Source organism: Drepanopeziza brunnea (assembly GCF_022702325.1).
Source record: "Drepanopeziza brunnea f. sp. 'multigermtubi' strain 214-2 chromosome Unknown ctg7, whole genome shotgun sequence".
Taxonomy (NCBI): domain Eukaryota; kingdom Fungi; phylum Ascomycota; class Leotiomycetes; order Helotiales; family Drepanopezizaceae; genus Drepanopeziza; species Drepanopeziza brunnea.
This window is the reverse complement of record NW_027094070.1, coordinates 1,771,376-1,786,451: the sequence shown is the minus strand read 5'-3', so window position 1 is coordinate 1,786,451 and position 15,076 is coordinate 1,771,376. Positions and strand designations below refer to the sequence as shown.

At 51.6% G+C, this 15,076-nt stretch overlaps 5 protein-coding genes across 5 annotated transcripts; 3 read left to right on the top strand and 2 right to left on the bottom strand.

Annotated features, from left to right (window-relative positions):
- Positions 1-1,346: 1,346 nt before the first annotated feature.
- On the bottom strand, positions 1,347-2,719 carry L3040_004855 (uncharacterized protein; the record flags this gene model as incomplete). The annotated part of the gene is made up of 2 exons (XM_007288571.1): positions 1,347-2,514; positions 2,568-2,719. The coding sequence occupies 2 exons, from the start codon at positions 2,717-2,719 to the stop codon at positions 1,347-1,349; spliced, it is 1,320 nt and encodes a 439-aa protein (XP_007288633.1).
- Positions 2,720-3,040: 321 nt separating this feature from the next.
- L3040_004854 (uncharacterized protein) lies at positions 3,041-3,938 on the top strand (the record flags this gene model as incomplete). The annotated part of the gene is made up of 6 exons (XM_007288570.1): positions 3,041-3,087; positions 3,143-3,168; positions 3,225-3,313; positions 3,373-3,502; positions 3,552-3,830; positions 3,883-3,938. 6 exons carry the CDS (start codon positions 3,041-3,043, stop codon positions 3,936-3,938), a joined length of 627 nt encoding a protein of 208 aa, XP_007288632.1.
- A 578-nt stretch (positions 3,939-4,516) lies between these two features.
- L3040_004853 (uncharacterized protein) lies at positions 4,517-5,579 on the top strand (the record flags this gene model as incomplete). The annotated part of the gene is made up of 2 exons (XM_066156354.1): positions 4,517-4,558; positions 4,635-5,579. The coding sequence occupies 2 exons, from the start codon at positions 4,517-4,519 to the stop codon at positions 5,577-5,579; spliced, it is 987 nt and encodes a 328-aa protein (XP_066011767.1).
- Positions 5,580-6,484: 905 nt separating this feature from the next.
- Positions 6,485-11,571, top strand: L3040_004852 (uncharacterized protein; the record flags this gene model as incomplete). Its single annotated transcript, XM_007288568.1, has 5 exons — positions 6,485-6,620; positions 6,708-6,856; positions 6,935-9,641; positions 9,794-11,487; positions 11,542-11,571. 5 exons carry the CDS (start codon positions 6,485-6,487, stop codon positions 11,569-11,571), a joined length of 4,716 nt encoding a protein of 1,571 aa, XP_007288630.1.
- A 912-nt stretch (positions 11,572-12,483) lies between these two features.
- On the bottom strand, positions 12,484-14,664 carry L3040_004851 (uncharacterized protein; the record flags this gene model as incomplete). Its single annotated transcript, XM_007288567.2, has 2 exons — positions 12,484-12,500; positions 12,621-14,664. The coding sequence occupies 2 exons, from the start codon at positions 14,662-14,664 to the stop codon at positions 12,484-12,486; spliced, it is 2,061 nt and encodes a 686-aa protein (XP_007288629.2).
- Between the last annotated feature and the right edge of the window lie 412 nt (positions 14,665-15,076).

The following is a 15,076-nucleotide window of genomic DNA, read 5'->3' as shown; positions in this document are numbered from 1 at the left end:
AACTGGAATAGGGCTCTGTGGCATCAGGAGACTCTTGCAACTACATGTGGGGAGTCTCTCGTCTTACAGGTAGACGGACGGACGAGCTAGGTAGGTAGCTAGCTAGCTAGCTACTCCACGCAGGTCTTTGAAAGCTAGCTATCCGGGCATATTTAGGGAAAATCTTTGGGATGTCGACGTTGAGCTTGAGCTTGCGGCGCAAAATCACTCACCTCATACTATGAGAATCAAGAGGTTTACATATGATCTCCGTTTCCATGTATGGCGTAATTAAATAAATATATATTATGAATCTCCCTTCCCCCCCTTTTTTTCCCCCGACGACGTTAGCTATCTACAACCCTGGGGCTTGGAGCTGTGAACTAACCCATCAAGCAAGTAAGTAAGCACCTGCGGACCTCCAACTGACATATATATACAAATATATACAAAAGCGTGTCTCCCTCACGATATTAACCGTGCAGCAGACCCGTTCAAGCGACAGCCGTGCTATCTAGAAGAACCGAGTAGGTAGGTTCCTCCCTCTTCTGACAAGATCGATCGATCGATCGATCCATCGATCACGAGGTAAGTAAGCACCTGACGTGCGCATATCACAGAGACAGCTAGGTAGCTGGTTGAGAAAGACACTAACTAGGTTAGATGGAGCGGGAAGGGAAAGGGGGGGAAGGGAAGGAAGGGAAGGGAGGGAAGGAATAGGGAAAGGGAAAGAGGGAGGGAAGGGAAAGGGAAAGGGAAAGGGAAAAAGGGATTGGTGAGTCCGTAGAGAAAGATAAGGGAGGATGGAGAGTAGAGGGTTGAAGGTTGAGAGTTGATGGGGTGGGTTGTGTTGTATTGTGTTGTTATATTGTCTTGCTTAGCTATCGGACTGACTGACTGACTGACTGACTGGTTCGAGGGAGGGAAGTTTTGCCGTACTGGTGTGTGCGTGTCTATCTAACTAGATGGTCCGTTTTTCGGTCGCGGGCGTTTGATAAGAGGAGGCTGACTGGCTGACTGACTGACTGACTGGGCGAGAAAGGGAGCCGGTTTGCTGTACAGACAGACACACTTACTTGATAGGCTAGCAAAGTCGGAGTCAGTCCGTGTAAAAGGCGAAAAAAAAACGAAAAAAAAAAAAAAAACATGCGTGCTGTTGTTATCTTTTACAAAAGAGCCCTCGCTCGGTCTAGGATCGTACGTAGTACGCAAGCAAGGGTCTCTCGCTCAGTATCAAAAGTTCGAATCGGGGCGTTGTAAAGCCATGGACTGAATAAATCCCGAATTCCCGATCACGTGGTTGTGAGCGAGGAGGGAGATATTCATCAGCGCTGCATTGTGTCTTTCCCCTAATCTGGACATGTTCTTCAGTGTAACATGAAATCCTTGTGTGTCCACTTCTCGGTCGCCTTCCGCTTCGCCTTCTTCGCGAAGCTGATCGGGCGTCGGCTCTCAACCTTGCCCCGAACCAGAAGGCTTCTGTATCTATCCTTCAACAGATTCCCTTCTGGCTTCAGCAATCTCAGCGATTCTTGCAACTCATCAGGAAGGACGAGCTCTAGATCTCGCTCCGGCAATGAAATCTTTCCCAGCTTTCTCCGGCGCAGCTCCAAGTCATCACCCTCGCTGCTACTATCATCGTTCTCAACAGCAGCCATCTTCAGCGCCTCCTTTTCCGCCAAAGCCTTCGCAATCTTCTTGATTTGCGACGCCTGCTCATTCTTCTTCTTAATTTCTGCAGCCATCTTCGCCTTTCGCTCTTCCTCCTTCCGGCGCTTGATCTTGTTCCTTTGCACCTGTGTCTTTCTCTCTGGTCTCTTGGCATTCAACTTGACATCCTCAGTCCCGCTCTCGAAACCCTCCCAGCCAGATTCCTCTTCCCATTCCGACATCTCTGCCCTCGCTTCAGCAGCTTCTGCCTCAGCTGCCGACTTTGAGGCCGCTTCTTGCTTGACACGCTCGGCTTCAATAATCGCGAGACGTTTCTCCTCCGCCGCAAGTGCCTTATCGCCTTCTGATATAAGCCGTCCTTCGTAGTCATCCCACATAGGGTTGTAGCTAAATCCGCCTTCTGGTTTCTTGACTGCTGGTATATCCTTCCCGCTGGCCGCAAGAGAAATAGGCTTGTGCTTCAAAGTTGGCGGGGCGACTTTCTTTCTCGACTTCTCGAGGAAGGAAAATCTGGGATCAATTGCCGCCTCTTCCATGTCCTTCCGCACGTCCCATGGATCGTAGCTGGCTTCTGAAACCTCCACAGTTGGCTGGCCCTGGTGACCATTGGCAACCTTGCGAAGACGAGTAAGCTCTTTGTGGGAGACGTAGCTCGTTCTTTGGCGTTTGGGTTCGAGGATTCCGTCGGTAGTGTTCTCGCCAGCTCTCTTCTTCATGGATACGGCGGGTATGACAGATCGTTGTGCGATAATCTCATCGGCTTTGAGGGGCTTGGAGCCTTTGAGAACGTTTCTCTGAATACCAACATCGCCGGTAGAGTCGAGTATGAAGAGTTCGGAAGATGCTTTCTCAGCAACAACACCACTGAAGTATTGTCAGAGAACATCAACCGATATCAAATCGAACTGGAATCATACCCAGTGAGGATCTCCTCCCGCACTTCTTCGAGGCCATCTTGGATATCGGTGACATCTACATTTTTTCTCCACGCCTTCTTTCCCTTTCTAGATTTTTGGTTGTGTTGCTGCGGTGCTCCGGGAGAGGTTGTGGCAGGCTTGATGATAGGCATCTTCGTGCGTTGAAGTTCGTTGAAGTCGAAGTTCGATGGGTGTAGAGCGGATGCAATCTTTTTTTGGATACCGAAAAAAGGATTCCGAAAATTATCGCCTATCGCTAGCGTGACCGACACGACCAGTGCTAGTTGGTGCAGCCCACCCTTGTCCAGAGACGGCTCTCTCCTTTCTTCAGAATGGATTCCCGAACACCAACAGGCACCACAATAGAATTTGACGGCTTCACGATTCCACGAGATACTCATTTATTTCCTCTAGTCCTTCAATCCATACAGTTCCGTCCCAAGCCGCGAAATTGGTAGCCCAATACACTCAAAATGGCGCAAGCAGGAGGATCATACAATAACCCGCTGAAGAAGTTCAAGTAGGCATGGATCAGGCAGAGGACTATCTACGCAACTCAACTAACCAATCAATAGGTTGGTCTTTTTAGGAGAGCAGAGCGGTACGAAGCGTGCCTCGTGTGCGCATCCAAGCATGTATAGCTGATCGTAAACACAGTCGGCAAGACTTCCCTCATTACGCGCTTCATGTACGATTCGTTCGACAACATGTACCAGGCGACGATAGGAATCGATTTTCTCTCGAAAGTAAGCAGGCTCTGCTATTGTTTAGGACTCCGGAGCTGGATGTTGACTGGTTGGCGCAGACCATGTACCTCGAAGACCGAACCGTACGGCTGCAGTTATGGGATACAGCCGGACAAGAGCGTTTCCGGAGTCTGATCCCATCCTACATCCGAGACTCGAGCGTAGCGGTTGTTGTTTACGATATCTCAAGTAGGAATGGCCCCCTGTCAGAGGCGAACCTGGCGCTAATTACAGGCAGATGCGAAATCCTTCCAAAATACAAGGAAATGGGTCGACGATGTGAGGGGGGAGCGAGGGAACGATGTGATCATCGTGTTGGTAGGGAACAAGACGGATTTGAATGACAAGCGCGAAGTGACTACACAGCAAGGAGAGGAGGAAGCCAAGAAGAACAACCTGATGTTCATTGAAACAAGTGCGAAGGTTGGCCACAATGTCAAGAACCTATTCAAGAGGATAGCACAAGCTTTGCCAGGCATGGACGGTGCAGAGGGCTCTGCGGCTACTGGAAACCAAAGTACGTTTGTTCTCAACCTTTACCAAGTAAGGCCAATGCTAATAGATACAAGTGATTGATGTTAGCATCAACCCAACTCCAGCCAACCAGGAGGGCTGTGCTTGCTAGAGAAGGTTAGGAAAGTCAAACAAAGTACGAGTCTTCAGTGTTTGCCGACAATTGGTAGATGCATTCTTTCATGCGGCTGAAAATAAACATCTTCGCCGTCTTATATTTCAGGAAAGGTTCGGGGAGTTGAGCATAGCGTGCAATGGGTTGACAACATTGTATTATACCGGAGTGTTCTCCCCTAGCATGTAGTAATGAAGTGATACCAGATGCTGTTTTCCAGAGCTCGATCAATGATCAGGAAGTCGTTACAGGCTAGATTGAAGAGTTTGACAGAGATGTTTTTCACTTGTTTTTCACGTCAGCGTCAAGCAGATAGAGTCCATCTCATGTATGCTAGCATCCGCAATGTCCGAGACATTTCGTTTGTATGAGTGTAGGTAGTCAATCTCAATACCTAGCAAACAACGTCTCTGTCTCGGTGGTACCAAAATGCGGCTCAGTCGGTTTTTAAAGGGGTGCCAAGGATTGCAGCATGACGAACCATCCTCGCCGAGAAGTCCCTCTCGCAGAACGTCTCTACTGCCTCAACCATCAAATTTCGCTCGACTCGGTCTTCATTTCGCCATAATCCGAAGATGCGGTCCATTTCGCGATACCTGCGGGTTCCGCGCCCTCGAGTTCGTCGCAGCCTCCCTTGAAAAAGCGCACCAGAGACCTGGGAGGATGAAGATGCAGATGCTAATTACGACACAGGCGTTTCTCTACGTGATGAGTCTGCGGACCGGTGTAGAGATGGTCTCTCTCTCCATGATCTTTAACAAACTCACCGGCTTCTACGGCCTCCTCGCCATCCTGACCGGCGTATCGCTCTCGCCACTCCAACTCTCCATGTACATCTACTCGGTTGGCGCACTCGTCATCCTCGCCTTCCTCATGCCGCACATCCGCAAGCAGAGCCCCTTCGAGTGCCTTGCCCTCTCGTGGTTCTACCTCTTCGATACCATCATCAACACAGCCTTCACTTCTGCATTCGCGGTGACCTGGTTCCTCGCCGTCAGCGCCGATAACGCGAGAAATGGTATTCCGAGCAGTGCCCCCGGCGGAAGCACGATGGATGATACGGCGGGCTTCACGAGCCCGAAGTATAATATCAGCAAGGTGGAAGTGGTAACTGGTGGACCGCCTTCCGTAGCCTACGGCATGGTCGGCCAAAATATCGCCACTGTGAGAAACCCCAACTTTGGGCGTAGTGTGGCCATCGAAGAGAGCATACCCAGCATCATAGTTGTCGTACTCTTGACGATGGTGCGGGTCTACTTTATTCTCATTGTCATGGCGTTCGCAAGACAAGTTCTGAGGCAGCATATGTATGCGGCTTCGCCGGCTTCGCCGATTAAACTGCATCTTCACACTGATGGGGCGGCTGAGGGAAGGGCAGATAACCCTTTCGCGGTTGGATCGCCTGAGGGTGAGGGGTTGAAGGGGATGGTTGGCAGGATTATGGTCAGGGTTGGAGAGAGCTTTTGGCTAGGGGGACAGGCGGATGATGAGTGGGTCAAGGGATTGGATGGGAGATTTAAGACTACGAATCTCACTTTGAAGAGATCCGGGGGACCGCCCGGCACTATCGAGAGGGAGCGCAGGGCGCGGAGTGGAACTGGGCCACCAATTCCCAAGATTGACCTGGGCAAGCTGTGAGGTGGTAGCCTACTGTGACGAAAGTACAAGAAGGGGAATCGGGGTGTACAGAAGCAAGGCGCGAGGATGGAGAAACATGAGACGAAAGACGTGTTTGTATAGGTAGGACAACATCTGGCTGGGGCTCGCCACGGCGTTTACGGGTTGGAACGAGCTGTGTTTTGCTTTGACTAGTCTCAGGCACTTTTCTGGTGGTATAGCCTTGTACCACCTGTTCAGATGACGAGTTAGCCCAGAGAGGCGGGAGTACATAATGAATTAGATAGTAAGTAATGCAGGCGTACATCTACTTATCTTTGGTCTGTGTTGTGAAGAACCATAGGCTACAGGGCCTCAAGTCGAGTTGAGGCTCGGGATTTGAGCCACGTGAGCAAGTCAGATAAAGTTATACATCAAACCAACAACAACCAGAGAAAGAAGCGACTACCGGTAGCTAAGTACAAGCACCCGAGTACGAGGTTCCGAGAGGTTAACTAGAAGGCTTGTTTGTCTCCTCCACACAACCTACGAACGGGAGTCCCAGGAATCAGGAATGCAGTCCCTTTATCTCCGTATATTTACAAACTCAAGAGTCCGAGAATAATCCATCGGGGTGGCTGTATCAATGGCGTGCTCAGGCCGCTTACACCATCGCTATCGGCACGTGAGTAAAGTGTCTATCGCCACGTTACATTTCTCTAAACCTCCCCTCCCGTGACTTTTGGCTGCTCAATTGCCGACTTCCTGTTGGCTGCTTCTTGCACCATCGCCCCTGTGCGCAACGACTCGGCCTCGAGCTCGATATTCTGAGCATCGCCACCAGACCCTCGCATTGCATCGGCACCCCGCTAGAGATGTTTTCTTCGTTAGCAAGGTCCTAGGTAATGGAGTCTAGCAAAAAAATCAACCCAGAAAAATAAGACAGGATGGCTTCCTTCCTCCGCCAACTCACTTCCACTTCTGAACCTCCCTACGGACGGAGGGACAGCAGCATCGGCAGTAGCTATACCGACACCATGGCCGCGTCTACCTCGCACAAGATTCGCTCCCCGGGAGAGGCTGGTAGGTCTTCTTTTCCCCTGTGGTGCCCTTATCGTGCGGCTGTTGATGTTGAGGCTCTTTGTGCTGACAGCCATGGCGTGGGAATAGTGGCAAGAATCGCATATCTGTCCAGCGACCTGATCGTCTCGGTACAGCCAGCACAGTCCGTCGACACGGAGTTCTCCTCGCACTTGCACAGATACGCTGGCCGTAAAGACCCGAATCTGGTGGCGACCACAACAGGATCCGTCCCAGAGGTAGAATCACCAATTCCCCCGCTCTCCCACCCTAGACTTTTTGGCCAAGATCTGGCTAATGCTTCTATCTTTCCACAGATCCAGGTAGTCAGACATAATGCCGACCCTCTCCTCTCCGTCTTCACACCAATTCGCAGTGGGAAGCTGGTGACAGTGACCACCAGCTCCTCCATCCTCGTCTCTTCCGTACCCCACCTCTACCGCCTGGCGAACCTCCCAGTGGTTATCCACGTTTCCCTACAGCCGGCGCACTATCCAGATTACTCCTCCATTACCTCGATTCGCAATTCTGGCTTCACATTTCTCCAGTCCGAGACATTACAGGAAGCGCAAGATATTGCGTTAACAGCTCACGCGCTGGCAATCAAGTCAGGAAAAGGTGTAATACATTTCTTCGACGCTGGATCTTCCGCGCAGAATAGCCCTATTCCTTTCGAAAACACAGACGCTGTTAGTCAGATCCTGGATATTGATGCTGTGCGGGCCTTTCAGAGCTCCAAGATCGGTGGCACCAGCATATATGCCGACGATGGAAGAGTGGCGACGATCACAGAGGCTGCAGCTGCCCCGGAAGTGGTCGGTGCCATGGAAGGCGTTGAGGAGACCTCGGTAACAACGATTGCACAAACACCTCTCGAGGCGGCTTCCAAGGCTTCTTCTTCTGTAGGTTCCTCGGTTTCTGGACGAGAAACCAGCGTGGACAGCAAGGGTAGCGTGTCGTCAGCTACCACTGTTGACTCTACAATTACCCGAGCTGTGACATCAGACGACATTTACAATTTCGTAACTGCCATCTGGACACAAATCAAGGAGAAACTCGGACGCGAATACACGCCTTTCCACTACTCGGGACCATCAAATGCCGAGACGGCTTTGTTTATTTTCGGATCTGACGTAGGCGTGTTTTCCGAGGCGCTTCGCTCAGCCAAGTCTAGCGAGATATACGCGAAGGCCGGTATCATTACCGCGCGATTGTACAGACCTTGGCTGGGGTCGAAGCTCATTGAGACGATTCCGCAGTCAATCAAGAAGATCGCGGTCCTCGAGCAAATCCGCCGGAAGACTACCAAATGGGGTCCTCTTCTTCTGGATCTCCTTACCACTCTGAAATCTGGACCCGGTGGTCGTGTTGAGACTATTGTCGGTCACCAACTTGGTTTTATCGAGCCGACGGCTATTCGGCAAGCACTGCGCGGCGTATTTCAGAATCTGAAGTCTGAGAGGCCAATCCAGAATTTGGAGGTGGGCAACTCTGATGGACCCACGGAGCCATTAGAAGCGTATAAGCTCGTACAGCCAAAAGTTGAGTCTGCATATACCAAGATTTTAGACCAGATCTTCGGACAGCGACTGTATGTGGCAAATGCGCTTGGCTCTCAAAATGCTGGGATTTCGGCTACTGTGGCGGCGAACCCTGAGTTTGGATTTGGTTCTCTGGTTGCCCGACAGGAACACCGCCAACGGTTCGTCAGCGAGATTCGGCAAGCTTCCACATCTAATGAATTTGTGACTGAGTCTGTGAAGCCTTGGTTGGCGAGGTGGGCTTTGGCGCCCAATGATGACTTGGAGACGGCCGAGTTGGCAGATGAGATCATTTCGCGGCTCCAAACCGACGGATCTGCCCTGTCCCAAACTTTGCTCTCCAAGAAGGGCCTCTTACGGAAAGAGTCCCAGTGGCTTGTCGGCTCGGACGCTTGGGCTTATGACTTGGGTAACTCTGGAGTCCATCACGTTATTGCTTCTGGCGAAAATGTAAACATGCTCATTATCGACTCTACACCCTACTCGGAAGGCTCTGCTCAAGACGCGACTCGACGGAAGAAGGACGTCGGTCTTTACGCTATGAACTACGGAAATGCTTACGTCGCTTCTGTGGCTGTGTACAGCTCTTATACCCAAGTTCTTCAAGCTATGATCGAGGCCGATCAATTCGAGGGCCCTTCGGTTGTTGTCGCCTACCTCCCATACTTCAAGGAGAACGACTCTCCGTTGACCGTTCTTCAGGAGACAAAGAAAGCGGTTGGCCTTGGATACTGGCCACTGTACAGATGGAACCCGTCGAACGAAGATAGGGGAGAGCCGAACTTCTCTCTGGACTCGGAACGCATCAAGAAGGAGCTGAAAGACTTCTTGGCGCGTGATAACCATCTTACTCAGCTGATGAAGCGACACCCCGAGTTCTCCTCGACATTGGCCCAGGATTACGGAGCCGAGGTCCGGGAGTTGCAGAAGCGTAAGGCTAAGGATGCGTACAATCAGCTACTCGAGGGCCTCTACGGCGCTCCTTTGACGATTCTCTTCGCTTCTGATAACGGCAACGCTGAGACTTTGTCCAAGCGTCTCGCCAACAGAGGTAAAGCTCGTGGTCTCAAGACCCTGGTCATGGCTATGGAAGACTATCCAGTCGAGGATCTTGCAAAGGAGGAGAACATCGTTTTCTTGTCCAGTACCGCCGGTCAAGGAGAATTCCCTCAAAACGGTCGAGCTTTCTGGGACGCCATCAAGGATAATACGGAGCTCGACCTCGCGAATGTCAACTTCTCCGTCTTTGCGCTTGGTGACAGCCATTACTGGCCTCGCAAGGAGGACAAGCACTACTACAACAAGCCTGGAAAGGATCTTGATCGGGTGCTTGCGAACTTTGGTGCTAAGAGACTTGCGGAGGTGGGACTCGGTGATGATCAGGATCCTGACGGATATCAGACTGGATACCAGAACTGGGAGCCGTTGATCTGGAAAGCTCTTGGTGTGGACAAAGTTGAGGGAATTGTTGACGAGCCTCCACGTAAGTAAATGCATTTCTTTTAGGGCATGTGTGGCCCAGCCTACCCTCGATTCCTTTCCTGGGCTGCACTTGCCTCACCACCACGTCTCCTTCTCATCATTTTTCTTTTCATTTTTATTTACTTGGGAGCCGTTCCTAATGCCAAAAAACAGCAATCACCAACGAGGACATAAAGTTGTCCTCGAACTTCCTTCGTGGTACCATCGAGGAAGGTCTGCAGGACCCAAGTACTGGCGCTATTTCGGCGTCTGATTCACAGTTGACCAAATTCCATGGTACCTACATGCAGGACGACCGTGATCTCCGTGACGAGCGAAAGGCCCAGGGCCTTGAGCCTGCTTACTCCTTCATGATCCGATGCAGACTGGACGGTGGTGTGTCGACTCCCAAGCAATGGATCCAGATGGACGATGTCAGCAACAAATTCGGCAACGAGACAATGAAGCTAACAACCCGTCAAACCTTCCAATTCCATGGCGTCGTCAAGGGCAAGCTGAAGTCAGCTATGCGAGGTATCAACGCGGCTCTGATGACTACACTTGCTGCTTGTGGTGATGTCAATCGAAACGTCATGTGCAGTAGTTTGCCAACTGCTTCAAAGTACCACCGTGAGGTTTACGCTTGCGCAGGGAAGATCTCTGATCACTTACTTCCATCCACCACCGCCTACCACGAGATTTGGTTGAAGGATGATAACGACAAGAAAACTTTAGTAGCAGGCGATGCTGTCCAGGATTTCGAGCCTCTTTATGGCCCGACATACCTTCCGAGAAAGTTCAAGATTACCATCGCCATTCCTCCACACAATGACACTGATGTTTACGCACACGACATTGGTCTTGTCGCATGCAAGGGCAAGGACGGCCACTTGACTGGTTTCAACCTCCTCGCCGGTGGTGGAATGGGTGTCACTCACAACAACAAGAAGACATACCCACGAACTGGCAGTATGCTCGGATTTGTTCCTAAGGACGAAGTCCACATTGCATGCGAGAAAGTCATGCTAGTCCAACGTGATCATGGTGATCGTAAGAACCGCAAGCACGCCCGTCTAAAGTATACAATCGACGACATGGGAGTCGATGTATTCAAGGGCAAGGTCGAGGAGCTCTGGGGCAAGAAGTTCGGCAAGCCGAAGCCATTCATGTTCATCAGCAACATCGATACTTTCGGCTGGCAGAAGGACGAATATGGGTTGAACCACTTCACATTCTTTATTGAGAATGGCCGTATCGAGGACACCGCTACCTTCCCCATGAAGACTGGTCTCCGAGAGATTGCCAAGGTCCACAAGGGCGAGTTTCGCTTGACTGGGAACCAGCATTTGATCATCAGTAACGTTGCTGATGAGGATCTTCCCCAAATCAAGGAAATGATGGCTAAGTACAAGCTCGACAACACCGACTTCTCCGGTCTTCGCATGTCCTCTTCGGCCTGTGTCGCGTTCCCGACCTGCGGTCTCGCCATGGCTGAGAGTGAGCGCTACCTCCCCGTGCTGATCAGCAAGCTGGAGGGAATTATTGAGGAGAACGGCATGCGGCAAGACTCCATCGTCATGCGCATGACCGGATGCCCCAATGGATGTGCTCGGCCATGGCTCGCTGAAGTCGCTTTCGTCGGCAAGGCATACGGCGCCTACAATATGTATTTGGGCGGTGGTTACCATGGCCAACGTCTAAACAAGCTGTACCGAAGCAGCATCAAGGAAGACGAGATCTTGGCCATTATGAAGCCACTGTTGAAGCGCTACTCCATTGAGCGCAATAATGGCGAGCATTTCGGCGACTTCTGTATCCGGATTGGCATGATCAAGGAGACGACCGAGGGGAAGACCTTCCACGATGATGTAAGTCCTCTGATTCCATCTCGTTTTCAAGAAATTGTGACTGACAACCAACAGGTTGCCGAGGAGGAGTCTGATGAGGAGTAGGCGACAATCATTATACTAGCATCTATCTTTTTTCTACATGGCGTTTATGGGTGGGCTAGATAATCCTCGGGGCGCATCTTGCTTTTGAACTACGTCTCTTTTCTTTTAACGACGATATGTTGTATTTCCGGGCATGTGGAATGGTGGGGGGGAGGGGGGGGGGGGGGGGGGGGGGGTGAAGAGTTGATTTTGAAATAGGTATAAAGATACACATTCTCAAATCCTCACTTCGCCGTATTATGTTGAAATGGGTGCTCTGGAATGGTGAAATGAAGGAAGGGATTTCTCTACGGGGAATCTCGGGGTCTTTTGGGGGTGGGGGGGGGGGGGGGGGTTACCTACTCGCTGCAAAGAGTAGAAAAAGCAAACAAGCACAGGAGCGGGTGGAGGGAGGCATGACGGAAAAGGAGTATTGATTGATTGATCGATCACTGATCAACGACGACAACGATGACGACGACAATGAATCACGATTTCCCGTCCTATCCTATCCTATCCCTATCCTATCCTATTCTGCTTTCTATTCTGTCATACACATACATTTCCATCCATCTACCCATCTATTTATTCACCAACGGACGCCCCGAAAGAGACCCGGAGAGCCGAAGAGACTGCGATACGGGCTTCTCTTCTGCTTGCTTGCTTGCTTGCTTTGGATGGATGGATGGATGGATGGATGGAGGGCTGGAGGGCTGGCTGGAGGGCTGGCTGACTCGTCAAGCCTGTGGCTATGCTTGCCTTGACTCCGTACACGCGCGTGGAAAGAAGAGAAGAAGGAGGAGGAGAAGAGGAAGAAGAAGAAGAAGAAGAAGGCGTTCGTTCGTTTCGTTCGGTCGGTTAACTCTATACTATATTAGGTACACTAGGTACATCATACTACCTAGAAACTCCAGTTTCACTTATTTATCCTTATTACCAGTTCATGAGATCTATAGTAGAAGAGAGGATAAAGTCAGTCAATCGATAGCTTTTCCTGGGCTGAAAAAAAGTAGGATGAAAAATGATAAGGAAGGGGGGGGCGGTGGGGAGGGGGGAATGCATCAACTCACCCCTTCCAAAGAGTGCCCTCTTGGCCCAATCCATAGCCAGCAGGATCCTCGTCCGCAGACTCACGCTCTGCGCGAAATAGATGCTTCGCCAGGCATACACGGCCCACAGGCCACCGGAAAAGTTCCAGCCGCCGCCAAAGTCAAAGACGGCCGAGTTCCCCACGTAGGCCAGGCTGCCGAGGTTGTGGTATTCAAAGGCTTTGTAGACGGCCCCGTCTAGGTCGCCGTCGCGGATGTCGTTCGCCTTCAAGCCAGGGGCGGCTTGTGCCATCTTGTTGAACTTGTGGCCGAGGTACTGACCTTGCTGGTGTGCGCGCTGGGCCGTTGCTGGAAGCGAGGTGAGTTTGCTGTCGATTTGCATCAGCAGTTCGCGCATCTCGCCGAAATCGAGGGTCCCCGATTGGTCCTTGTCGTAGGCAGCGAAGAGCTTGTCCAGGCGCTTGAGGTGTTCGGCGGCTTGAGGAAAGCGCTTGCGGACTTTATGGGCTACGTCGCGCCACTCGCTGAATGTGAGATGGACGGTTTCTGGATCTTGTCCCTTCTCCCACGCGAGGGTGCGGAGGAAGGTTACCAGATGGTCTGCGACGTTGTTCTGCACAGTCGAGCAGTCTCCGATGGCATAAACATCCCCTAGAGGTGTACCTTTGAGACGAAGGTGGGTATCGGTCTCAAGAGCGTGGCGGTTGGTTTGAACGCTGCCGAGTTGTTTGGATATGCGTTGACAAAATTCTGTCTGCGACACACCCGTAGACCAGAGACAGAATCCCATCGGAAGTTCCTTGGTGACCGTCTCTCCGTTCTCTCCCTTTTGAGTGAACAAGATCTTATCAGGTCTCACCTCCTTGACCCTGGAGTTGGTGAGGATTTCAACCTGGTCACGAGCAAATCTCTCCTCGGCATACTTTGAAAGAGTCTCATCGTAGGTGTTCAAGATGTGTCCCCTGCTCTGGATAAGATGTACGGAGACCTCATTTCGGAGGATCTTGGGGAAGTGGGCTGTAAGATCTTCGTTGAGCAGATCAAAAAGCTCGGCTGCAAATTCTACACCAGTAGGGCCACCTCCACTGACAACGAAAGAGAGCAAACGCCTCCTCTCCTCATCGGGCGTGGTAGGAAGACAAGCGTATTCCAGATTCGTGAGGATATGATTCCGGATCTTTTGTGCGTCCTCAATGTCTTTCAAGAAGTGGCAGTTTTCCAGCCCCTTCACGCCATGGGGGTTTGTAGTCGATCCTACACCGATAACTAACTTGTCGTACGGAAGGTAGAAGCGGACTTCCTTGCCGTTGATGTCGGTTTGGGACAATTCCACAAGCTTCTCCGAAAACTCGACGTTCTCTGCCGATGCTCGCAGGAAGTGGCCGCGGACCCTGCCGATAATTCTACGAATCGGCTCAACCAGGGAGCGGAATTCCAAAGTCCCAACCGTGGCAGAGGGCAGCATGGGCGTAAAGAGAAAGTAATTTGTCGGTGAGACCAGCGTAACGTGGTATTCTTCTGGGTTCAGAGTCTTGAGCAGCGCAACGTTTCCCCATCCACCTCCCAGAATAACCAATTTCGGCTTGTCCTTCTGCCTTTGCATCTCCACGCAATCGTCATCGTCGATCTGAACCTCTGCGATCGGCAGGTTCTTCGGACCACCCCGTCGAGGGCTCAGAGCGACTTCAGATACCTGGATATCTCGGAATGATAGGTCCTCCCGGTAGGTCGAGGCATCGTAGACGAAGAATGCCACCACAGCAAAGCCCACGAATATGACCGAGCCTCCAAGCCATGCCGCTGATCTGTAGGCGAAGTTCAAAGCCCACGATCGTCGCTGTGGAAGAGGTTTGCCGGTCACGAAGCGCACTGCCTGCTGGCGGAGAAGCTGCTGCCATTGCGCCTGGGAGGACGACGGCGTCGGCCGGAGAGAGTTGCGGAAGGAATGGTAAGGTCGTTTGTTTGGTAATCTGCTGGTCAGACTTGACGGGCTTCGGAATAGATGGGGGTTTCGCGGCGTCGACTGCGCAAGGGAGACAGCGCGCTGCTGCTGCCGCCGCAGCATTGCAATTGGTTTTGGGATGAGAGGTGTTGGGTAGGGAGTAGGTATCCTATGCTTCGCAGACCATATTCGTTAGAGGTGGAGGTTCTAGGTAAGTTGGGTAAGTTGGTTCGGTTGAGTTGAGTTGAGTTGAGCTGAGTTGGGTTGAGTTGAGCTGAGCTGTTCCTGAAGCTCTCTCAATCTCTATCTCAGGTCTAAGGTACTTACTTGGTGTAGCACCGTCATTCACCCACCTACATATTGTACCGAGAGGACCGAGAGCACCGAGAGCACCGAGAGCACCGAGAGTACCGAGAGTACCGAGCGTACTGTAGCTCAACCGGGCAGGTTCCCGCTATCAGAATCTGACTGACGTAGCCAATTTGGTCGGAACTCGGGGTCGGAAACTTGATGGCCGCCAGCTGCGAATGGAACA